This window comes from Triturus cristatus, chromosome 7 (genome assembly GCF_964204655.1).
Source record: "Triturus cristatus chromosome 7, aTriCri1.1, whole genome shotgun sequence".
NCBI lineage: Eukaryota > Metazoa > Chordata > Amphibia > Caudata > Salamandridae > Triturus > Triturus cristatus.
Window position 1 is genome coordinate 1,292,744,696 of NC_140590.1, and position 24,785 is coordinate 1,292,769,480.

The 24,785-nt window shown below is 50.9% G+C and overlaps 1 protein-coding gene across 9 annotated transcripts in view; it reads right to left on the reverse strand.

Moving 5' to 3' along the window:
• Positions 1-242: 242 nt before the first annotated feature.
• The window catches only part of LOC146811923 (sulfotransferase 1C2-like), a 393,580-nt gene continuing 369,037 nt past the window's right edge, over positions 243-24,785 (reverse strand). For all 9 annotated transcript variants that reach the window (XM_085618884.1, XM_085618888.1, XM_085618887.1 and 6 more), the window contains one exon: positions 243-1,100. In XM_085618884.1, coding sequence (XP_085475010.1) covers positions 988-1,100 — 113 coding nt within the window. In that variant the 3' untranslated portion in view covers positions 243-987. The remainder of the gene's footprint in view (positions 1,101-24,785) is intronic.

Here is a 24,785-nt window from a genome sequence, read left to right on the forward strand (position 1 = left end):
CTGATAAACGATGGAAGACAAGTTATACGCCTTTAGATACCGTGCCATTACATGGAGATGCATGGTACAAAGTTGCCTTTGACTTTTCAGGACCATTTGACCTGTTACCACTTGACAAAAAATACCTCATTGTTCTAACTGACTACTTCTCCAAGTGGGTATATTTTGAGTTTGACTAAAGTTTTTGACAATGAGGGCTCACCCAAAGAGCAAGTTACAGACAACGGCACACACTTCACTTCTTTTCAAATGAAAAACTTTATTTCAGCACACCACATAAACACTTACAAGTTACACTTTTTTCACTGGCCTCTAATGGTCTTGTGGAAAGAATGAACACATTCTTGAAGGAGGGAGTTCAAATGGCCTTGGCCTTGAAAACTCCAGTTGAGGAGTTATTGAAACAAAAACGTTGGACATATTTAATAATATTTAACTTTCATAATTTAATTGCACCAAATAACACCACAGTTATCTCGACAAAAGAAGAGTAGTGAGCACTACCTTGCACAAACAGTACCTTCAGAAAAAGTACTTTGATAACAAACACAAGGTGAAAGAACAAGATTTTGAAGTTGGTGATTGGGTCATGATTAAGAACCCAATTAAAACAGGCTAGAAAAACCATACTTTGCAAGAATGTTCAAGATGATGAGTTGGGTTATAACACACTTTGGTTTACTTCAAATCAAGATTTTATGATTGCCAGTTTTCCCAGACCAATGATGTGTAAGTCTGACTTTAACTTTAAAAACGTGGGCTTGAATGTGTTGGGGTATTGTACAAAACCTCCGATAGCTGACCATCAGGGAGAAGCTCCTATTGCAGTCTAGCACCATCCAGTTCAGTTTAGCTTGCTGGAATGCAGTGGTGAGGTCCTGGGGAAAGCCGGAGAATGTCTCTCTCTCAGTGTGAGAGATTTGGAGGAGAACTGCCTCCCCCAATAGAAAAACATCCTCGCAACTGAGCCCCCACATTCCCTGTAGTTCAAAGGTCAGTGCGGAATTTCAATGATGATCCGGACATCCTCTTCTCGTACTCTTGATCAAATCTCTCGTTCTGAGCCACAGTGAAATGGTTCTTCCAGTCACCTACAATCCCTGCGAAAAGTAGAAATAGAATGGACAGTTCATGAATACGCTTACATCTGCGGTGTCAAACAAAATGTCACTTTTTAACCACTTTCTCAAAAGTATATTTTTGTGTATATAAAGTCATGACATCTAAAGAAACCTGTTACAGATTCCTTCTTCCCCTGCAACTCCAGCTTAAATCCTTCTGAATTCTTTCTTACGTCCCCTCTCCTTTCCGGAGTCTCACACAGTCCTCAGCCTCTCAGGCCTGTTGAAGAACAGTTGTGAGATGAACATGCACATATCACCTAGATACAGCATTCTAATGTTCACCAAAACAGAGCAGCAAGAACTCCAAACTATCTGTTGTCATCAGTTTAAATATAGGACAAGTGTTAATGCAGTAATGCCATTGTTTTAAAGAGATTTTGTATATCTGCTAAGGGGAGAAGCAATGAGGTATGGGTGGAAAAACATTGCCTTCTACCTAACCTCCACTGTCCTGCATAAAGCCTGAAAGGATAGATGGTAGGGTTATATAACTTTAGTTTCTCTTGGGGAAGTGGGTTGGATGCTGGCAAGGATGAGAAGGTGCCAAAATAGCATTCCCTCTTGAATAATGAAATTAGTCCCCAGACTGCCACATATTACTTACCTCTAAAAGGGGAGCATTCACTGAATGATGGTTTCATATTATTCTAGTATGCACCGCCCTACAGCCCTTCATAGAGGGTCCTATAAAATTCTACCTCAGAAGGGACCTGCTGATGTTGCTTTTAATCCTTACCCTTAATTAGTGCTGAGGTTGGTACATCAGAACTTCTCAAATGGGAATTATCAAATCATTAGCACCAAGACTACAATTAAAGCTCTAATACCTAGGCTGTCTTGAAAACATCAATTTACACCAAGGCTGCATTCAGCTTTATTGGTCAGAAACAAAAGACACCTGTGACAGAGGTACGCTAACGGGACATCTGCAATGTGTGCTCTGACCCCAGATGTTAGACTCGAGACTGGAACAAGGCCTTTGCTTGCAGCCATGAGAAGTACTGGGAGGTAGTGTCCCACCACACCTCACAAGAACCCATCACAGAAGTGTGCAGCACAGCAGAAGACTTTCCTGTCAATCCATTTGCTGCTAACAGCTGAAAAGTATCAAGATCGGATGACCAAAAGTCAAAATTGAAATTGAATAATTCTTTTAGTGCCGATGCAAACAATCTAAAGCATGAGGATGTATGCCCTAATGTTTAAACATGGCACTGCCAAAGTGCAATAAATAAATGTGTTCCCACCATCAAAACCTTCCAACACCAAAAAGAGATTTCCTGGGACGCCATCCACGAGGTTGCATTTTTCAGTCATTACAATAAGACCTATCTCTACTGCTGTACTTACATTACGACTACTTCATAGACAAGATCAACATCTGCCTTATGATCTATTCCACATGGACACCTCCTGCCTTTGAGGCACAAATCAGAGTAATATTTAGTAATGATGGGTTACTCGTCAATGATCTAAATCCTCAGTGGAACCAAGAGAGTGTTCAGTGTCACAACTATACTACCATTTAAACTAAATGAGTTTATATCTCTTTTTGATCAGGCTGATTGCCCACTATAAGGGTTCATATTAGAAAAATGGAGTCTCGCATTACTCCTATTAAATGCCCCAAAACACCTATACTTAGACATGTAAATGAGGGTGCGCATTGGTGTCAACAAACACATTCAGCACTATAATCCCTGTAAAAATGGGGTTAAAAAGGGATGTGTCTTGGCTCCCTTGCTATTCTTTTTGTACTTTGCAGATCATCCGGCAAATTTATATAACAAAAGGAAATCTTCTGCCAAAATTGGACACACAACCTTTTAATCTATGTATAATGATGACATTGTGGTTTTAGACTTCACCCCAGCAGGCCTGCAGAGGAAACTGGCAACACTGCCACATTTCCATTTATAAAGACGTACAGATTTAAGTATGTTTAGCTACAGGAATGTACATCAGCAGTAGTGGATAGTCTCAGGGCACAAGTCCTAAAAAAAGAAGTGGGGGGACGCTGTCACCGGAAGTGACGTCACAACAGGAATCTCATGAAAAGAAGTGGGGGGGACGCTGTCACCGGAAGTGACGTCACAACAGGAATCTCATGAGTATTCATATGCCTTTAGATGACGGGGCATTTCACAGCACTGCTACCCCTGGTCTGTTCCTCGATGTCCTTTGCAACCCTCCCTCCCCCCCACTCCCCCGAGGGGGTGCCCCAGTTGCACAACGAAGTGCTCAAAAGTGCACAAGATACAGAAGGACACACATTCCAAGCGTTAACCGCCAACGCCTGCTCGCTCCGCCTCCCAATCACTCCAGCCTGCACACACCACCGGTGCCTCTTAAAGTCTCCAATTACAAATATTAGCATATCTTTGGTAATTTACGGGAAACTTCCCTCCCACCCGGGCTCTCTGCTCACACAATGCTGTCCAGCTTTTGGGCAGGGGGGACGGCGTCAACCCGGAAAAACCTGGTAAAATAAGTGGGGGGACGCCGTCCACCCGCGTGGTACCCCGACTCGAGCCCTGGATAGTCTCCTATAGAAACACAGTTTATCGTTGAGAAAGTCGAATGTCCATTGAAGCAACACGGTTGGAATTGGATTTGGCCATTAAGGAAACAGAAATAAATATATATTCTTAGGAGCCGGCGAACTGGAAGTGTAGCAAAACGGGCCGGGACACAGAAAACGGGCCGGGACACAGAAAACGGACCGGAAGAACCCAGCCGCCTAGCAGCGTTAGGTCGCCCCAACGAGGAACGCCTGACGTCACTGGAGGCCGACCAACCAAAAGGCCGGGTTTCAAGCAGCAAGACACTCGGAGACGAGAGTGATGAAAGAGGCAACCCGAAGGCGACGGAGAAGGAAGAGTAATGCGGCGAACTGAGAGAGGAGCCCAGCGGCGGAATACCACCAACTCGTGGAGCGGTGTACACCGCGGACAAACCCGGCGGCCCATAGAAGGCAGAGGACACCCCGGGTCCCAGCGCCACGGCCCTGGTCCAGGGCCGTGGCTCAAGGCAAGTAGCTCTGAGAGGGTCGTGTTGGTGGTGGTGTGGCGGCGTGGGGACGTAGAGCACACGTGTTTTTTTTTGTGCACTTCATTCACATAAGGCACCCGCACGCGATTCCCCGTTTATTTTTCTTTCCCTGCACTTCCTTTGTTTCTGTGGTGGTGGTAACACTAAGACCCGAGAGAGAGAGCGGACAGTACGCTAATCCCGGTTTCTTTTGTTGTCCCCTCCCCTCTTTTGGACTGCATGGGCTGAGGGACGACACAACGCCAAGGACCATATGGTAGCAAGCCTCAGAAGCCCCGAAGACGACGGCAAACCAAGAGAAGAGGATCCCTAACCGTTAGATGTTTGTTCTTTACGGAGCATCAGTACTTTGCCTGTATTCTGTGAATCCATAGATCCTATGGGACAAAACAAGGTTTCCACAAACGATTGTCACATAAAAAGGGAAATAAAGAACCAGAGAAACCCCACTATTCATGGCGTGTTTTCCCTTCTGTCCCTTCCCGGGCCATCTCCCCGTTCACAGTCCCAAGTACCATTTTAATATTTGGCACGAGTGGGCTTATTTGAAAAACCTAATTACGTTGTCAACAGCTAAAACACCTGCTTACAATTTGCAGGTCACCCAAGAAGAAACACATTTATACACATGTGCCAAACTAGATCCTAAAGTCAGATGTTTCTTTTTGAATTTTAAGTTAGGAGGGATGGGAGCACCAGAGAGTCATAGTCCGAGAAGGATGCATTCCCTTAAGCTCCCACAGCCGGATTCTCATATCCGACTTAATCCTTCAGCTAATGCACTAATTTTCAACAGCTAACGGCAGGTATATGTTACATATCTGCCACTGACTTTGAGAGGACTTGCCACCACATGGCATGCCAGGGGTGGAAAAGTCACTTCCTCAATGACGCCTAGGCCTATCTGAATCCAGAACCCATGTGGTGTGTTGGCTAGAGGTCGGTGAGCCACTGAAAGCTCGAGCCTGAAGCCTGGCTCTCCCTCAGCTTGAGGTCCTGGTATACTCAAGCCTATAACAAGCCAAACTTTCATGTAGCTCTGCCTGCCTCCCTTCCTTTAAACAGGATATGGCATTACTGTTAGAGCTGCCACATGTGGAACTGAGGAACCAGGTTCAAGTCTTGGCATTGGCTCAACATCTTGTGATTCTAGACACATCACTTAATTTACCTGGGCGATTAACCAATGCATGTGACCTTGTGTAATGTAACTGGTGCTCATTCGAGTGGAATTCATGCTGTATTGAAAAAAAAGCAGAAAATGAGGTAAAACAAATCCTTACTATAAGGAAAGACAAAAAGAGGCCCATTTCCTGACTGATTTGTGCAAACTGAAACCAGAAAACCTGGATAAATCATAGCTTCCCTGCTTAAATTGTGTTGAATTAATCTGCTTTATTTCACCAAAACATTTTTCGTCATTATCGTGAATGAGTGCAATTTGAAATTTGTGAGTTCAAAACTATCACTTTTAACAACCACTTCTTATTGCAGTGCTATTATGTGCTTCATTAATGCTTAATTAATGTTAGAACTTCTCCATGTTAAAGAAATACTTTTTTTATATTTTGATGAGGCTTTATAATATTTTACATGATGTTTAGTGTATGATTTACATAGCGAATATTTTCAGGGGATAGCTCATGCATGGACTTGAAGATGCGAGCCAGACCATTGGCTCGGCTCTTCCTGTTATTTTGTTGGCTCGTCCACCTCTAGTGCTGGCATTGGGTGGCCGGCGGAGTTTGGTCCTGGAGCCGATTGCTGGATCCTGTGCAGGGCTGCGAGGTCTGGAGGTGTGGACAGAGTGGCTTGACCAACATCGGTTTAGGCAAAACAACTGACGGGCATAGGCTCTCGATACAGGCCTTGCCCTGCGGTGATCCAAACTAGCCTAGCTGTGCCTGTGCTCTGGATTGTTATCCAGGCGGCTGCCGTGCACGTGCAAACTCCCATTACTGCTAGCTCTGTTGGCAGCAGCTGTTCCTCCATTTGGGCGGAGGAGCATTGCCCCCGTCCTGAGGTGAAAAATAAATGCTATTAAAATGAATTTATCACCATTTTATTTTTCACTGTTGCTCTTAGCCCCAGTAGCGGCTGCTACTGGACCCGGGTGGTGAGGCGGGGGCAGAAGGGTGAGAGGGGCCAAAGTTAAAAAAACAAAAACAATTACCTGTGATGGCACCTCCTGTTCCACAGTTAGCTGCCCCAATAAAGCAGCCGCGGACCCGCAAGTGTTTCGCGGTGGTGCAATCCCGCGACCAGGCTGGCCGCTATACAAAATACAAAAAGAGTTGCCCCTAGGTGGGATGCTTTATTGGGGCAGCTAACTGTGGAACAGGAGGTGCCTGTTATATGCAGGGGTGCCGGCGCGAACATCGGCAATCCTTTTAAAGACATTCTTGAATGTGAGTGCCTGCGGCGACCCACTTGGGTTTTACTGAACCACGAGTCTCAGAAAGCATTGCTTCAGGTGGTTCACCTGAGCATAATTATTATTGGGATTCACTGGTGGTTGCAGCACGCCGTCACGTCACATGGTCTGCCACTATAGAGGGCATTGGCCCGAAAGGCGTCTGGCAGGAAACCAAAAAAGGACTTTGTTCATGGCGTGTGCCCTTGCTTTGGCGTAATCTCCACCTTGGTCATTTGGTGTATTTTTCTGAACTATATTATTAACCACGCTATTCTGTCAGTGATCCGTCCTCTTTCTACATGTGCTGCATTCTGCAGCACACGCAGAAAGAGAGAAATACCTCTGAGGATTGTTTTTGTGCAGGAAGTTGTCCCTGCCTGCACATAAAGAATCCTGCCTGTAAAGCAGGCAGACTTCAGCATGGTGCAGCAACGCCTCTATTGGTGCTAGGCTGTACTCAGTGGGCCAGCGCACAGGGAGAGTTGGAATGCTCCATATCTTCCTGAAATATGGCATTCCTGCACTTTCCATTTGACACAGTGCAGCAAATTGTCTTGGTGTGCTGTGCTGCGTCAAATGTTAGTAAAACTCGCCAGGCTGTTTACACTGAAATGAATTATAATTTAAAATCCTCTTTAATGGTAAAGTCAGATTTTAAATTATAATTTTGAACATGCCACTTTTCCTGCCCAAAGTTTCTGAGGCCTTTGTAGGAGTTTCCAGTTGCCTGTGCCTGGTATTGATTCTACCATCAAAAATGTGTATTGGACCCATAAAGTGAACAATGGGACCTTGGTGTAGCTGGGAGAGGATCTTTCAGGCAGGATGGCTGGAGAAGAGCTGTGCACTGCCCTAATTACATATCAAAGGATCTTGCCCACAGCACACACAAAGAAACCTGACACCATACCTGCCTTACCTTTGTCACCGTAAACAGTTTTAGGCCAAACCAGGGGAAGCAGAGGAACTGTCCAGAATCGGCGCTGGTGGTAGGTCTGGGAATTCCCCCACACAAAGGCTGGCACGAGGTTGAAAAATAGGATCTTCAGATCCACTCATCATACACTCCTGGACCTGTGAGATATTCAGAAGAAGGATTGCCCTGCAGTCAGATGGACTTCCATGCTGCTTGAAAGACTGTCTTACTGTTTGAAGAAGGAAGATTGGACCGGTTTGCCTTGATCCCAGGCTACCCACAGTGTCTCCATGGGTCAGTTGGCTAACCTCTGTGTGAGCTACAGGCACACAACAAACTACCAGAGGCCTCCCTGCAACTTCCCAGCTAACCAGTTGCAAATGGATCTGCCTGAGCCCTGCTGATGGCCTCTTCTTTAGTGAGACCTAATTCCCAAGAGATGCCCCCAAGGCCCTAGACCCATGTCTGGCATCAGTGAACTCCTCCTGAAGTAAAAGGTGAAAAGTCTGGGCTCTTTGCAACTGCGAACGGGCTCTTTCGTGGCAAAACTCTGCCACCCGCTATGACCCCCAACATGAAGCTCCGGTGAGACATGCTCTTCTTGCCAACAGCAACCATCCATGATGACAGGCAATGTGAGAGCTGCACTTCACGTCAACAGCGACTTCTGCGATGATCAACCTTCGCAAGGCTCCAGTGATGATCGGCTCTTCCTACTACAGCAATGACAATTTGTAACACTCGACCTGCTCTTCGAGCCGAAAACCACCTCCTAGCGGTCTTATCCGATGCAACCTGAGCACTCCCCACCGGACTTGAGAAGGTCTCTCTCCAGCGGGACTAACCTTGTCCCCATATATAACCTGGGCTCCATCGCAGTCAGCCTGAACTTCTGACTTTCCCCTTGGTCTAGCGCAACAAGATAACTGTGAGTGGCGCTGGTTCTTTAGACTGTATTTTTTGCCTCCTGGTATAATTTGTATAGATTAAAATGTACTCTATTTTTCTAACTTTGTTTGGGATTTTTTTTTTGTTGTGTTTTCACTTTATTGTTGTTTGTGTGCTGAATAAATACTTTAAACATTGCCTCTGAGTTTTTGCCAAGCTACCAGAGGATTAGGTATAGGTTAATGTAGTGGCTTTTAGTGGTTCACCCTGACAAGGACAGTGGTTGTTGCATGAGTGGGGCTTCTACCTCCCTCAACCAATAACCCAATTTCTTACCATTGGTATTCAGAAACCATTAATACAAGCAAGAAGGGGAGGGAGTGTGGCCTGGCAGCCAAGATGGTGGATGTGTGCTAGGCGAGCTCCGTCCAGCCTGAGCAATTATCCTTGAATTATCCTTCCCTCTCATTCTTTTTTGGTGTATTTGGATCGTGTCTGTTGGACCCGGCCTCGTGGCGTGGTCCTTAACCCCATGGATTGTGGCCGTTCCCCGACCCGGCCTTCACGGGCCACCTGTCTGAACTGCACCAAGGCCCTTCATCCGGAGCTGCACGCGGTCGCATACCCCTCGTGGCTCCGCCATCTTGTTGGCATCCACGTGACTCTGTGCACCAACCAGCGCGACTCCGCTCAACCCGGCCTCGACCCCAGCGAAGCCCCGACATCCCGGCACCACGGACTGGCCAGGGGGTGCCGCAGGAACCATTCATCGCCCCCGGCGGAGGACAGTATCGATGAGACCCCCAACTGTCCTCCCCTCTCGAGGTGTGATCACCCTGCAACTCCCTTGGGCCTGGCGCCTCTCCTGCTGGGCGTCTGGCCACCTCCACCCGGCCTCTCCGCCCCCCCGGGCGCATGGGTCCGGACATCAAAGGGCTCCAGACCTATATCTGGGGCGACCCCGCCACAGATCGGCAGTTGTATCCCGGAGTCGAGAGCCCTGCTGATTGAATCGCGGCTGACCCTACGGAGAAGAACTCTTGTCGGAACCATCACGAGCCCTGCTGACTGCGTCGCGGCTCCTTCTTGTGAACACTTTGAGCCACCTGGAACATCGGAGCCCTGCTGACGCTGTCGCGGCCCAACCTCGCTGAAACCTTCCTCGGAGCCCTGCTGACGACGTCGCGGCTCGAGCTGAGCAGAAACCATCTTGAGAGCCCTGCTGATTGAATCGCGGCTCTCCACGAACTGTACGCCAGAGCCCTGCTGACGCCGTCGCGGCTCGACCCCTCCGAGATCCGGAGGTCCTCCAGCTTGAGGATAAGAACTGGGCCCCAGGTACCCTCGTACCGCATTCCTGCCAAAGACTGTCCCGCTACCCCTACCCTTCCAAAGAGACATTGAGACTTTTGGTGGATCCCTCGATCCCTTCGTGTAAATATTGACCTCGTAACCTTTTTATTGCTGATAAAGAATTGCTTGTCGTAAAGACAACCTCCCTGAGTCCTGTGTGGTGGTGTTACTGTGCTAGTACGTGATAGGAGAAGGATCTCTCAGGAGACTTCTCGGCAGCGCTCGGCTACTTCATACAGTGTGAGGGCCCCCCCCTTGGTGGTCTCGCCGACTCCTCGGGGTACGCCTTCCAACATTTGGTGGCCAGCGACGGGATCCGAGCCGAACGCAGTACGTACCAGCCAGTACCCACTAGCTACCCATCCAAACGAACAGCATCATGAGCAGCCAGGAAAACAACGCGACAATGGAGTTCCAGCCCGAACGGCTGGAGGAATATACGCACAAAGAGTTAAAACAGTTCTGCAAGGACAAAGGCATTGCAACCACCGGCCTAAGTACCAAAGAGGAGATGCAGAAAGCTCTAAGGGCATGGTGGGAGGCCGGGGCAGGCCCCTCCCACGAAGAAGGTCCCTTGCCCCTGACTGAGACCACATCAACCGCACTGACTCCGGCAACCGGAGGAAGAAAGAGCCTAGAAACCGGCCTCTCCGAAGACGAAATACGAGAGCGGGAGAAGGTCCGGAGCCACGAGCTAGAGCTCGCACGACTGCGGCTGGACGGCGAACTCCAGCTGGCAGAAAAGAAACTGGCCCTAGAGCAGCTACGGCTTCAAGAGGATAGAGGAGAAGAGACGACACCGGGAGTTGGAGGAGAAGAAACTGACTCTTGAGCACAAGCGCAGTCTCAAGGAGCTCGAGATCAAGGCCAAGAACGGAGGGACCAACACCCCCAGTACTAGAGACACTCTACCGCCTTCCGAGACCAAGGTACATATCCCGAAAGAGGTCGTCAAGGAGTATTACAAGAATGACGACATCCAACAATGGTTCAAGGCCTACGAGGTGGCCATGACCTCTCATCGGGTGCCCCGAAAAGACTGGGGCGCGGGCCTGTGGGGGCGGTTCCTGAGTGAGGGTCGAGACACGCTGCTCCAGCTGCCGGAGGAGGTGATGACCTCCTACGATCACATGAAGGAGGCCCTGCTCACCCGCTACGGGCTCACCGCGGAAATGTACCGCCAGCGGTTCAGAGACTGCAAAAAAATCCCGGGTACCACATGGGTGGAATATGTGGACTTTTTTAGTCGGGCCCTAGAAGGGTGGATCAAAGGGAGCAAAGTAACCACCTACGGGCAGTTGGTCGACCTCATCGTGTGGGAACATCTCTCCAACAATTGCTTCATGGAACTGAGACAGCACCTCCTCGACAGCAAAATGACCGACCCGCGAAAACTTGCCGTCGAGGCCGATCGATGGGTCAACTCCCGGGTCCCCCGGAACTCAATGGGGGAGTACCAAAGGAACCCCAATGGACCCACCCGCCAGCGCGGTGGAGGGGGAGGGCCGAACAGGAACCGAGACCACGCCGGGGCCCCCTGGAGCCCCCCTCGAGGGCCACCGCAGCAACAACTCTCCCCGAGCCTAGCCCGAAGGGGGGCGCCCCCGGCCAGGCCCGGACCACGGCCACCAGTGACCTGCTACGGCTGCCAACAAACCGGACACTATGCCAGCGATCCGGTCTGCCCCTTGAACCGAAGAAACGGGGCCGGCGGGCCCCCGCCCTGACAGCTGGCGGCCGCCGCCCTGGGAGAAGGGGAAGAGGAAGAGGAGGCCCTCGACCGAGGAAACACTGAGTGGGAGCCGGCAGCCATGTCCCTGGTCTGCCTGGGTAGCCGAGAAATGGTACCCTGCACCCCCATCCCAAGCAACACCCAGAAGTACCGGCAGCAGATCAAGGTCAATGGACAACGGGCCGAAGTCCTTCGTGACACAGGCGCCAGTATCACCGCTGTCCGCTGCCACCTGGTGACCCCTGAACAGATTCTACCGAATGTACTGTGCCCCGTACGGACGGCCGACAACAGTGAAAGCCTGTGCCAGATGGCCCTGGTCCCCTTCGAGTGGGGAGGGGTGACGGGCCTGCTGAAGGTGACGGTGCGCGACGACGCCCCTGTCGACTGCCTCCTGGGGAACGACTTGGAGAGTTCCCCCTGGGCTCAAGTAGAGCGACGAGAACACCTCCGAATGTTGGGACTGGCTGACTGGGCCTGCGCCATCACCCGGTCCATGACCGCCCGGGCCCCCCGCTCATCCTCGACCTCCGGGGCCGCCCAAGCCGAGGGGCTCACACCCCCTCCCACCAGCAGCGAGGAGGAGGCGGACGCCGACCCTGGACCCAGCGAATCCTCCCCCGAAGAGATGGCTTCCCCGAGCGCCCTACCAGAGCTGACACAATGGCGACACGAAGGGGGCCCCACCCGAGAGCAGTTCCAGCAAGAACAGCAGTCCTGTCCCTCTCTCGAAGGGGTCCGACAACAGGCGTCCGCGCAAGCCAACGGTGATCAGACCGGCACCCACTGGGTCTACTGGGCCGAGGGCCTGTTGTACAGTGAACAGAAAGTGGCAGAACTCGGGGCCAGCCGCGTGTTGGTGGTCCCCCTCCGCTTCCGGGAGTTCCTTCTCAACCTGGCACATGATGTGCCCCTCGCCGGACACTTGGGGCAAGACAAAACGTACAGTCGTCTGGTGACCCACTTCTACTGGCCCCGGATGCGGAGAGACGTGGACAACCACTGCCGGTCCTGCCAGACTTGCCAAGCCAGCGGGAAGACGGGGGGTCGGGTCAAGGCCCCCCTCCAGCCCTTTCCAGCCGTCAGTACCCCGTTCGAACGGGTCGGAATCGATATTGTGGGGCCCCTGGACCCCCAAACCGCCCTGGGCCACCGCTTCATCCTGGTCCTCGTGGACCACGCCACCAGGTACCCGGAGGCGGTCCCGCTAAGAACTATAACGGCCCCTGTGGTAGGCCGGGCCTTGATGGGGATCTTCTCCCGAGTGGGATTTCCCCGCGAAGTGGTGAGCGACCGCGGCACGAACTTTATCTCCAGGTACATGCGGTCCCTGTGGCAGCAGTGCGGGGTCACATACAAGTTCACGACCCCCTATCACCCTCAGGGGAACGGACTGGTTGAGCGGTTCAACCGAACATTAAAAGGGATGATCCAGGGCCTGGAAGAGCCCCTCAGGCGGAAATGGGATGTCCTGCTGCCGTGCCTCCTGTTTGCCTATCGGGAGGTCCCGCAGAAGTCCCTGGGGTTCAGCCCGTTTGAACTGTTGTATGGACACCCGGTCCGCGGACCGCTCAGCCTGGTCAAGGAAAACTGGGAGATGAAACCCCAAGGCGCCCCTACTGACGTCTACCGATACCTCCTGACCCTCCGAAATCAGACCCGCAAGTTCCGAGCCATGGCCGAAGCCAACCTCGAAGCCAGCCAGGAGGACATGAAGCGGTGGTACGATCGAAACGCCTCCACCATAGAATTCGAGCCAGGTCAGAAAGTATGGGTCATGGCCCCGGTCGAACCCGGCGCCCTCCAGGACAAGTGGACCGGGCCCTTCAAGGTAGTGGAGAAGAAGAGTCCCGTCACCTAGCTGGTCGACCTGGAGTCCCCCCGGAACCCCCTCCGGGTCCTACATGCTAACAGGCTAAAACCCCACTTTGCCCGGACCGAACTGAGCCTGCTGCTGGCGAGCGACGAGGGGGGCGAGGACGACTCCGAGCCCCTGCCCGACCTCTTGCAGTCCGACATTCATGATGGATCGATCGAAGGGGTCCAACTCGCCTCTTCCCTGACTCCGGAACAGCGCAACGACTGCCAGCAATTGCTGCGGGACTACGCAGCCCTCTTCTCCCTCACCCCGGGGGTGACCCACTGGTGCGTCCACGACGTCGACACCGGGGAGAGCCCCCCCGTGCGACACAGAGCCTACCGGGGGCCTGACCGAGTGCGGGCCTGCATCCAGACCGAAGTAACGAAGATGCTGGCCCTGGGGGTCATCGAACCCTCCGACAGCCCGTGGGCCAGCCCTGTCGTCCTGGTGCCCAAGGCCGCAGCTCCCGGCCACCCCCCAGAGTTGCGATTCTGCGTGGACTACCGAGCCCTGAATGCCGTAACCAAGACAGACGCCCACCCGATACCCCGGGCCGACGAGCTCATCGACCGCCTGGGGGCCGCTCGCTACTTGAGCACGCTGGACCTCACCGCCGGGTACTGGCAAATCCAGCTCACCCCCGGCGCCCAAGAAAGATCCGCCTTTTCGACCCCGGATGGGCATTACCACTTCCGGGTGATGCCCTTCGGAATGAAGAACGCCCCGACCACCTTCCAAAGACTAGTGAACAAGGTTTTGGCTGGGCTTGAGGCCTACAGCGCGGCCTACCTCGATGACATTGCCGTGTACAGCAACCACTGGGCAGAGCACCTCCTCCACCTTAAAGCCGTCCTGGCCGCCCTCCAGCGGGCCGGGCTCACAATCAAGGCCAGCAAATGCCAAATCGGCCACGGATCCGTGACCTACCTGGGCCATCAAGTGGGGAGCGGGCAGGTGGCCCCCCTCCAAGCGAAGATAAATGCCATCCAGGCCTGGGAACCCCCCACTACCCAGACCGCTGTCCGGGCCTTCCTGGGCCTCACCGGATACTACCGGCGGTTTATCCGAGACTATGGGAGCATTGTTGGCCCCCTCACAGAGTTAACGTCCAAAAAGCAGCCCAAGAAGGTGCACTGGACACCCCGCTGCCAAGCAGCCTTCGACACCCAGAAAACAGCCATGTGCACTGCTCCGGTGCTGCAGGCCCCGGACTACAATAAGGAGTTCGTAGTACAGACGGACGCCTCCGAGTATGGGATCGGGGCCGTCCTATCCCAAGCCGACGAAAAGGGGCTCGACCGACCAGTGGCCTTCATCAGCCGACGACTACTGCCCCGAGAGCAACGATGGAGCACCATTGAGCGTGAGGCCTTCGCTGTAGTGTGGGCCCTCAAGAAGCTCCGGCCCTACCTCTTTGGTACCCACTTCCGGGTCCAGACCGACCACCGGCCCCTGCGGTGGTTGATGCAAATGCGGGGCGAGAACCCCAAGCTGCTGCGGTGGTCCATCTCGCTACAAGGGATGGACTTTGACGTCGAACACCGGCCCGGCAATGACCACGCCAACGCCGACGGCCTGTCCCGCTTCTTCCGCCTTGACGAGGAGAATCCCCAAGGAGATGGGTGACTCTCCATGCCTTCGGCTGGGGGGGACGCCTGTTGGACCCGGCCTCGTGGCGTGGTCCTTAACCCCATGGATTGTGGCCGTTCCCCGACCCGGCCTTTACGGGCCACCCGTCTGAACTGCACCAAGGCCCTTCATCCGGAGCTGCACGCGGGCGCATACCCCTCGTGGCTCCGCCATCTTGTTGGCATCCACGTGACTCTGTGCACCAACCAGCGCGACTCCGCTCAACCCGGCCTCGACCCCAGCGAAGCCCCGACATCCCGGCACCATGGACTGGCCAGGGGGTGCCGCAGGAACCATTCATCGCCCCCGGCGGAGGACAGTATCGATGAGACCCCCAACTGTCCTCCCCTCTCGAGGTGTGATCGCCCTGCAACTCCCTTGGGCCTGGCGCCTCTCCTGCTGGGCGTCTGGCCACCTCCACCCGGCCTCTCCGCCCCCCCGGGCGCATGGGTCCGGACATCAAAGGGCTCCAGACCTATATCTGGGGCGACCCCGCCACAGATCGGCAGTTGTATCCCGGAGTCGAGAGCCCTGCTGATTGAATCGCGGCTGACCCTACGGAGAAGAACTCTTGTCGGAACCATCACGAGCCCTGCTGACTGCGTCGCGGCTCCTTCTTGTGAACACTTTGAGCCACCTGGAACATCGGAGCCCTGCTGACGCTGTCGCGGCCCAACCTCGCTGAAACCTTCCTCGGAGCCCTGCTGACGACGTCGCGGCTCGAGCTGAGCAGAAACCATCTTGAGAGCCCTGCTGATTGAATCGTGGCTCTCCACGAACTGTACGCCAGAGCCCTGCTGACGCCGTCGCGGCTCGACCCCTCCGAGATCCGGAGGTCCTCCAGCTTGAGGATAAGAACTGGGCCCCAGGTACCCTCGTACCGCATTCCTGCCAAAGACTGTCCCGCTACCCCTACCCTTCCAAAGAGACATTGAGACTTTTGGTGGATCCCTCGATCCCTTCGTGTAAATATTGACCTCGTAACCTTTTTATTGCTGATAAAGAATTGCTTGTCGTAAAGACAACCTCCCTGAGTCCTGTGTGGTGGTGTTACTGTGCTAGTACGTGATAGGAGAAGGATCTCTCAGGAGACTTCTCGGCAGCGCTCGGCTACTTCATACAGTGTGAGGGCCCCCCCCTTGGTGGTCTCGCCGACTCCTCGGGGTACGCCTTCCAACAGTGTCCCAGCTGGGGTGCGCTCGGGGGCTGTGTGCGATACCTGCTCTGGCCCCGCATCTCAGCATGGTGACCTGTAGAGGTGGAGGCCTGGGGTGCGGCCCGGAAGAGTCGGAGCAGCGCCATAGCCTGGAGCATATTCACACACACAGATACCTCTGAAACCATTGATTCAAATTTACTTAGGCCACAGTAGTTCCTTTTATTAACCCTGGGCAACAATTATTTTTTTATATCTTGTTTTGTATATTTAGAAAAAGGTTAATCTCAGCGAAATTCTTTGAACATACCCTTATTGTTTTTTTTAAAAAAAGTAACAAAATACAGGTGACAATTATTACAACAAATACATAGACTGTTTCACGAATATCACAAACATATTTACACACACATTTATGTGTCAACAGCAGACATTGTTAATGCTGTATTTAATCAGCATTAATCTGTACTTTTCTTATAGACTTTTTTTTTGTGAATGGTTTCCTACTCTTTTTGATGTGTTTTTTTTTTTTTTTACTTTTTCCTCAATCTTGTCTACTCTCGCAGTCCTATAGAGGTCAGAGGCTGTTCTCAAACTCTAATCTCGAGCGCGAATACTCTCGCTCAAGGCGCCCTTTATTTGGCGTGTTGTTATTTTTGTTTGCTCTGGACCCCTTGGTATTAAGAGCCAACTCGTTTCGACCTTCTTTATATGGGGACCGACAAGCTGTATTTAAGTGAAGGTCTTCATCAGGGCAAGATGGTTTTCAGATAGGACTTCAGTAACCAAATGCTCATATCATGGTGTTTTTCAGTCGTTTCTCAATCAGTTCTTGCTGTCAGGGTCGAAACTTCATACTTTTCTTGTCTTTAGTCTTTGTGCTTTTCTTTTAATCCACGTCTTTACTGCACTTGTGCTCGGGAAGAGATGCGGGCGGCCGTCACCGTTTTCCTTTACCTCCTGCAGCGGGTCAGCGTTTCACAGTGGTTGACCCTGCATCTCAGCGTGGTGAGCCGTAGAGGTGGAGGCCTGGGGTGCGGCCCGGAAGAGACAGAGCGGCGCCATAGCCAGGAGCGGCGGCTGACACGTGGCGAGAGGCGCTCAGGAGGATCAGCCATGCCTGTGAGGGCTGACCTGCAGCGACGGACTACACAGTGAGGGGGTCGGGTGGAGGGGGCGGCCTCTAGACATCAGTGGCGCGGTTTTTAGCGCAAGGCTGACCCCCACTTCCCCTACATACTAATGCGGAGATGGTGGCAGGGTTATCGGCGGCTCGAGTTGGACCACGGGGAGACACGCTCGGGGCAGTCAGCGGCATTCTCGAGCTGCGGGGGTGCCGGGTGAGTGGATCGCTGAGTACTGTGCCCGGTGGCCGCCTGCCTTCCCTGTGATTAGCAGGGGTTAGGCCTGCACCCTTGCGCTATTTGACACCTGGAGGGCCGCTTGTAGTCCGGTTCTCCTCCGGCGTCGCCGTGCACTCGCTCCGGCAGCAATTTCGGGTTGTGCGGGGGAGTGCGTGAATGCCTGGAGAGACCACAGTGGCTGGTTGGAGCCCTTTGCTGCAGCCCAGTGCCCTGTAGAGGGGTGGACAGTCATATTGTAGGCTCCGTGGAGAGTGAGGGGGGCCCGACTGATCCTGGTCCTCGAGCCTGGCCCTGAGTGACCGTAACTACTGCGGAGACAGCAGGGGGGCCTGCTTGAGGTGAAACAGCTCCTCTGTCCTGTGGGACGGCCATTGACCTTCATTAGCTGTCTGTGTGTCCCCAGGGGCCTCCTATGCCTGCTCCCTGCAGTCTGCTGGGTCCCCATGTTTGGCGGCTGGGTTGAGTCACGTGGGACTCGGATTCACGGTCCTGAGGTCCTCCCCACCGAGTGTCTTCGTACTTCTACGCCAGTGGACCTGTGATCCTCGGGAGTTGCAGCTGGACAGTCTAGTGCTGAGTGATCAGGTGTTGGGAGGGCCCAGTGGACATTATGGCACGGGACAGGCCAGGTGGAGGCTCTGCCAAGCAGAGCATGGTTGACAAATACACAGGCCCTGGGGCCGCCGCCGCGGCGCCGGCGGGGGGGGGGGTGGGGGGGGCAGGGAGCTGGGGCTGAGATACCGGACAATGCTGCGCTCATGGCCGCGATTACGCAGTCTCGAGATGTCCTCGATGCCAAGATCGGGGCGTTCGGCTTGGATGTTATGCTCCTCCGCCAGGACTAGCGGAATGCAGTGGCCCGCATCACAGAGACCGAAACACGGATCTCGGGGGTGGAGGAAGCAGTCACCACTCTGCAGAAATGGGTGGCCACCCTTGAGAAGACCCAGCGGGGCCTGGCGACACGTGTGGAAGATGCAGAGGGTCGGGCCAGGCGTAATAACCTCCGCTTTGTTGGTTTTCCGGAGGGATGTGAGGGGGTGGACATGGAACAGTTCCTTACTCAATGGCTGGAGGGTTGGCTTCAAAAGGGGGTGGTGATGGACGGAGCATCAGAACCAATCAAACACTCACACCCAGTCAACAGATCTGGGTTTGATCCATCACCGTTCTTTAGCCCACTCTGCCACCCCAGTTCAGACATGGCCATATGCAAATCATTCTGACACTGTGCCTCATGGGAACAGTCCAGCCCGAACTGCCAAGCCATGCCTTCCCTGGACCGGAAACAAGCTTCCTAGGACTGGTTTCTGGCATTTCAGCCGTCTTCAGCCAGGCTTGCTTGAATCCAGTGGCAAAGTGAGCAAGGGACTGCGTCGGTTTGGGCCGTTACCGAGGGGATGAAGTATCTTGGGGTATTCCTATTGGACTCTTCTGCGGTGGCTTGGGAGAGAAACCTGGCTCCGGTCTGGGAACATGTTCGGGAGGATTTAAAGGTATGGTCGCTCCTTCCGTTGTCTATCTATGGCCGATCGGCCACCTTTAAGATGGTTGCGCTTCCTCGCTTGCTGTATCAGTTGCAGAATCATCCCTACCCGATCCCCCTAGATGGTTTAGGCAGGTTAATGCAGTCTTGGGGCAATTTCTATGGGCAGGAGGTGCGGTGAGAGTCGCTCTATGGACATGTTTCCTCTCTACGTATTGCGGGGGCTTGGCGACCTCTGATATTTTATCCTATTATATGGCCTCACATCTACTCATCTTAAATGAGTGGTGGTATGGAGATAGGGACAACCCAGCCTACGCTGTTGAGCGACGGTTCATGGGAGATCTCTCTCTTCACATGATTCTATATTCTGCACCAGTTCGTAGGGCCCTGACGTCAGCGACCCAGGTGGTCTTCCAGGTTTGGCGACAAGCCTTGCGGCGGATGGGGTGGTGGAACACTCTGACCAGGGAGACCCCCCTGTGGAACAATGGACGCTTGCCACAACTAGCTGCTCTATCAGGGTTTCGGCGCTGGGACAATATCGGTATCTCTACCCTTGGGGATGTCATGAGGGGGTTAACCCTGAAATCTTTTCAAGACCTACAAAATTAATTTCAAATGCCTAAATCCCAATTCTATAAATACCTCCAGTTTCGCCACGCCCTTTCCCCTAGTCTGGTGGGCCTGGAGTCACTGGCAAAATTCAGTCCAGTGGAAGCCAAAGCATTTATGGGGGATCTTCAGGACCACAAAATATCTAAGATTTATCAGTCCCTAGTAACACAGCTCACCCACATTGCAGAACCTTAGAGAAGCCTGGGAGGGGGGATTTTGGCTACCTTGATGAGGAGGACTGGACGGAGGCTCTGGCCTCCCCGCGGGGGGCGGCCATAGCGGTACGCCTACGTCTTATCCAGTTCAAATAACTTCATCGGGTCTATTTTACAAGAGTCCGGTTGTGGAGGGCGGGTATGGTGGCTTCCCCGGTACGCCTTAGAAGTGAATGAGAGAAAGAGACCATGATACACATGGTCTGGCACTGTCCTTCCTTGGAACTGTTCTGGAGAGGGGTGATGTCTTGCCCCTCAGAGGTGCTGGGCTAGGATCTGCCCCAGTCGCAGAAGTTAGTATTGCTACATGTCATGGAAGGGATTGGGGGCAACATTTATAAACGCCGTCTTATGTTGTTGGGGTTTACGTTGGCGAAGAGAGACATCGCCAAGGCATGGAAGGCGCCGACACCACCCTTGGTGTCGGTGTGGAAGAGGGGCCTGGACTTTTGTATGGGCTTAGAGCTTCTTATCTTCACGGCCTGAGGGTGCCCGCAGAAGCATTTTAAAATTTGGAAGCGGGGGGCTGATTACCGGGGGTTGCTGCTGGAGCCAGTCGCTGCAGGGGTGCCCCTTAATCAAGATTGATGTTACACCATTGATGCAAATGGTAATCGATTGCATATATAAGTGTATGGGTGCAAGTGATGTGGAGCAACGCCATGTCTTAGGTGGGTCTAGGAGGTGGGTAGTGCGAGGGGGGGGGAGTTGGGGGGGTTCTAAAAGGTATTTCTTCATCTGTATTGCTCTTTCTGCATCCTTGTTTCTTCATTGAAAAGTCAAAGTCATGATGCTTTGTACTGATTGTGCAGAGGTCTCTTGGTTACAGAGCCCTGCTTTATATGTGTCATTTGATGAATAAAATCTGTTTTGTCTCAGATGTCTTTATCATGGAATGTGTACACTGCACGCTCACAGTGTTCTCTCCCAGTTGTCCTGGCACGACCCATCATTGGGCAGTTCTTAAGTCACTCTCCGGTCCTGCTCACACATTGGCAGTCCCCACAGACCACCATAGACACAGACAGTTGGTGTTCTCTACGTAGGCTCTGTAGGCCATGGCCTTCCAGATGTAAATGCGCACAGCGATTGAATGAAATACTACTTGAATAGTGCAACACCTGCTTCGAAGAAGCGTCACAACGCTAACTAATAGGAAGGGATTGATCCATATATTAGCCTTAATTAAACAGAAAAGATTTTTGGTCTTTTATAAATCGAAATTCTGAATCTAATTTCCTAAGCCCGCTGTTCCAAAACCTAGCAGCTCGATAAGAGAAGGCATGAACCCCAGTTCTAACTCGCTTTACATAAGGTAAAGCCAGAAGCAGCTTATTGCTGGAACGCAGATCTCTTCCAGGACTATGCCAATTAAATCTCTGCTGAAGAAAGAGTGGACCCTTCTTGTGAATGACTATAAATGTAATCAGCAGATATTTAATGGTGATCCTCCTTTCCAGAAGAAGCGGCAGCTCTTTCAGAACCTGTCTGACGGAATGCTTTCAGAATCCTTAAAACAAGATGGACAGCAGTGTTTCCCGTTGTCGAAAGTTTGTGGACAGATTTGGAAGAAATACCTAAGAAGAGGGAGCTTAAAAAATCTAACCAGGAGGTAAAAAATGCTTCTACAGTCAGTTGCCTGGTGTGCTCTGGTAAGAATTGTAAAGATTGGATAAAGATTTTAACTGTTCCAAGCATACACCAGAAACATCCAGAATATGGAATTTAAAATAAAGGTTCAGGTGAAATTTTATAACAAGGTTTATAACTGTCTGACCATGCACAGGAGGGATGCCCAATGAGTATGGCCAAAGACAGGACAGATCAAACGGAGAGGGGTTGCCAAAAACCAACACTTCATACTTATTAGAATAAAGATCCAAGCAATGTGACTGCCACATCAGTAGTGAGGAATGGGAGGAACATTTTCTACAATTTATTCAGTGGGGAATCCGGCCTTGTGTGTAAGCAAGCGGGTCAAGTCAAAACCTATTATTGCCGCATCCTTACACGAAGTGTCTATTGCAATACAGCAAAATGCAGGTTTAATGGCACCTGGCCTGGACAGCATACCTATCAACCTGATAAAATGCAATAATAGTCTATGGGTGCTTCTGTTGACCAATATTTACTACAATGCAAATTGTGCATCTTTTCCTGACTCATGAGCATCTTCACCCAGTTCTAATCGCACAATCTCTCTCATAGATATTCCAGCTAGAATGTTTGGGAGGGTTTTATATAACATGATCATTGAGTGGGTGGATTTTGAACCCATGCCAGTATGGTGTTTGTAAACATATTGGAATGCAGGAGCAGTACCTGAACCTTTATTTAATATTGGGTAAAGACACTGTAGCAAATCGCACCCCTATATATTTAGCATTTATGAACGTAACTATGGCATTTAACTACGTAAATGGGGATGGAGGAACCACTTGTTTACCTGTTGACACCTTTGTACATGAACACAAAGGTCAGAGTGAGGTTGGTCAAAGTGCAGAGCTTACAAGCGAGATCCAAATCAGGCAAATGGTATGACAGGGGTGCATGCTTGCTCATTTGCTGTTCATCTTGTATATTAACAAACGTGTTAGACACTCACCTAACATCATGCACGCCAGATGTTCCTATGGTCCTTGGCACCACATGCCCCATTTTGTTGTTTGCAGATGATGCAGTCTTACTGGCAGGCACCCCAAGAGCCCTAAGATTATTGGTCAAATTATTTGTGGAATTTATTGGAACCCTCGATTTATTGACCAATTTCTCAAAATCGTTTGTCGTGGCTTGTAGGCGAAGGAGTAAAGCGCTCTTAAGTATTTTGCTTGGAACAAACTGCCTAGTTAGAGTTAATACATTTTCGTATCTAGGGGTGGTTTTCAGCTCCAATGGCTTGTGGATACCTAATATAATTGAGCGGAGAACTAAACTTTATAGGGTGATTGGTTCACGTCTTAGCCTATTGTCCCCTCCAGGGGTCAAGTGTTCACCCCATGTTAGAAATGTATTATATGCAGTGCATAGCAGTTGCCAATTACGGGGCGGGAGTCTGGAGTATCAGGGTCTCATCAGCTATCCAAACAGAAGAAAACCGCTTCTGTTGTAAGCTCTTATCTGTGCTCCTTTCCTCATCTCACTTCATTTGCCATAGCAAGTTTAGGATACGCTATATATGATATCTAATGCAATGAGAGCAATAATAAAAGATTGTTTAGCCTGTGATAAAGTTCTTGATATTCTGTGGCTAGCATTTGTACAAAAATCCTTTGTTGCCATTGATCTTCCCCAAGCATCTACTAACGCAGAAACATGTGCTACTCTGGGCAGGAAGCCAGTTCGATTTTTATTGCTAACTAAGAAAAGGTTAAGCAAGGAAATATCTAAAACCTCCATTTCAACTTATCTCTCAGTGAACCATAACAGCACTGTCTGCAATTATTTGCGTACTTGGAGAGGAAGGGGAATGTTCTTTACTGTTCCGCTTTCGGGCAGACACAATTAATTACTTACTTTGCTTTCCTTCAGGTTGTCAGCACAATTTAGAATTGCTTGTTTGTCCATGTAATAATATTTTTAAACAGTCAATGCTTTCTTTTTTTTTTTCTGTATTTTTTATTAGAAATATACTAAAATGTTTTTAATGTCTTTTATTTGGTCTATAAATTTGACGCATTGTACTCCGTCATTACTCTTTCTGAAACAACTGCTTGATGATGAGACATGCTTTCATTGAAGCATATTTTTACGGGTTGCTGTGTGCTCTAGACCAGAGGTCTTCAAACTTTTTGATGCTGAGACCCCCCTGTCAAAAAAAAAGTTTGGCGTAAGAACCCTCCTCCTGACAAAAATTTTGAGGCATTGGCGTATGGCAGGGCACCTTATTTATGAAATATGGTGCATTCCTGTCCTTTCCCCCTGCTTTGGCGCACAAATTGCTGCCTAGCGCCAACATAGGCAGGTATGTTTTTGTGCAGCAATGGTCACCTTTCCGGACAAAAACAATCCTTAGAAGGGTTTTCCTCTTTCTATGTATGCTACAGAATGCAGCACACATGGAAAGAGGAAAAAACAAGGAGAAATTAAAACATTTCTCCTCGTTACGCCTGCTGTGGGTGGCATAAGTTTTTGTTCCTGCCCCAGGTTTCCATGGTTTTGCAAATCTGGGGCAGCATCAGAATCCACTGGTGTTGCGTGGGAACACCCACCCAACACCCATGGAACGCCTCCTTGATGCAGAGTAAGACAACGCAGTGACTTGCCCCGTCTTGAAATACTCCATATCTATGAGGCTATGCAAAGCCACGCAGGGTGACTTTGCGTTGCCTCATAGATATGATTGAGACGCTTGTGCCGCTGGAGCTTAAAAAAAAGTGACACTCCGGTGGCGCAAGCCTCTCATAAATCAGCCTCAAGATGTTTTGTACTTTTTTTTTAAGTCGTTCACCATCAGGTAGCTACATATAAAATAATGGGTATTAAATGAAAAATAAACGTGAAAAGTTGTTACTCAGTGGGGAATGTACTATAGTACATTATGAAACCTATAATATTTAATGCACTGCAGAGGTCTGTGTGTAACCAGAGAGCCACATAATTTAATTTGGTTGGCACAGTGGAGAATACTGAGTTGCGTATTTTTAGTGCTTTGAGGTCACCTACGACAGAAAGCACTGTGAATGTGTGAGCCATTATTTTAAACTTGCATTACGCACATTATAATATAGACTGCTATAAACTGTGAAAATAGTTTTTGGATAAAATGGAGCTTCCAAAATGTAGATTTTAGTAATACCAGACCATAAATAATGCATTTTATTTTGCATAAGTGTCTTTTCAACACCTCCTCAGGGGTTCTAAGCACTGTGTTAATACAGTTATGATTAAAAGCACACACTTCACAGCCCAGTTGTTAACTTTTTGCACTACCAAAAAGAAAATGTCTTTGCCATCACAATGCTTGGAGTGATTTGTGC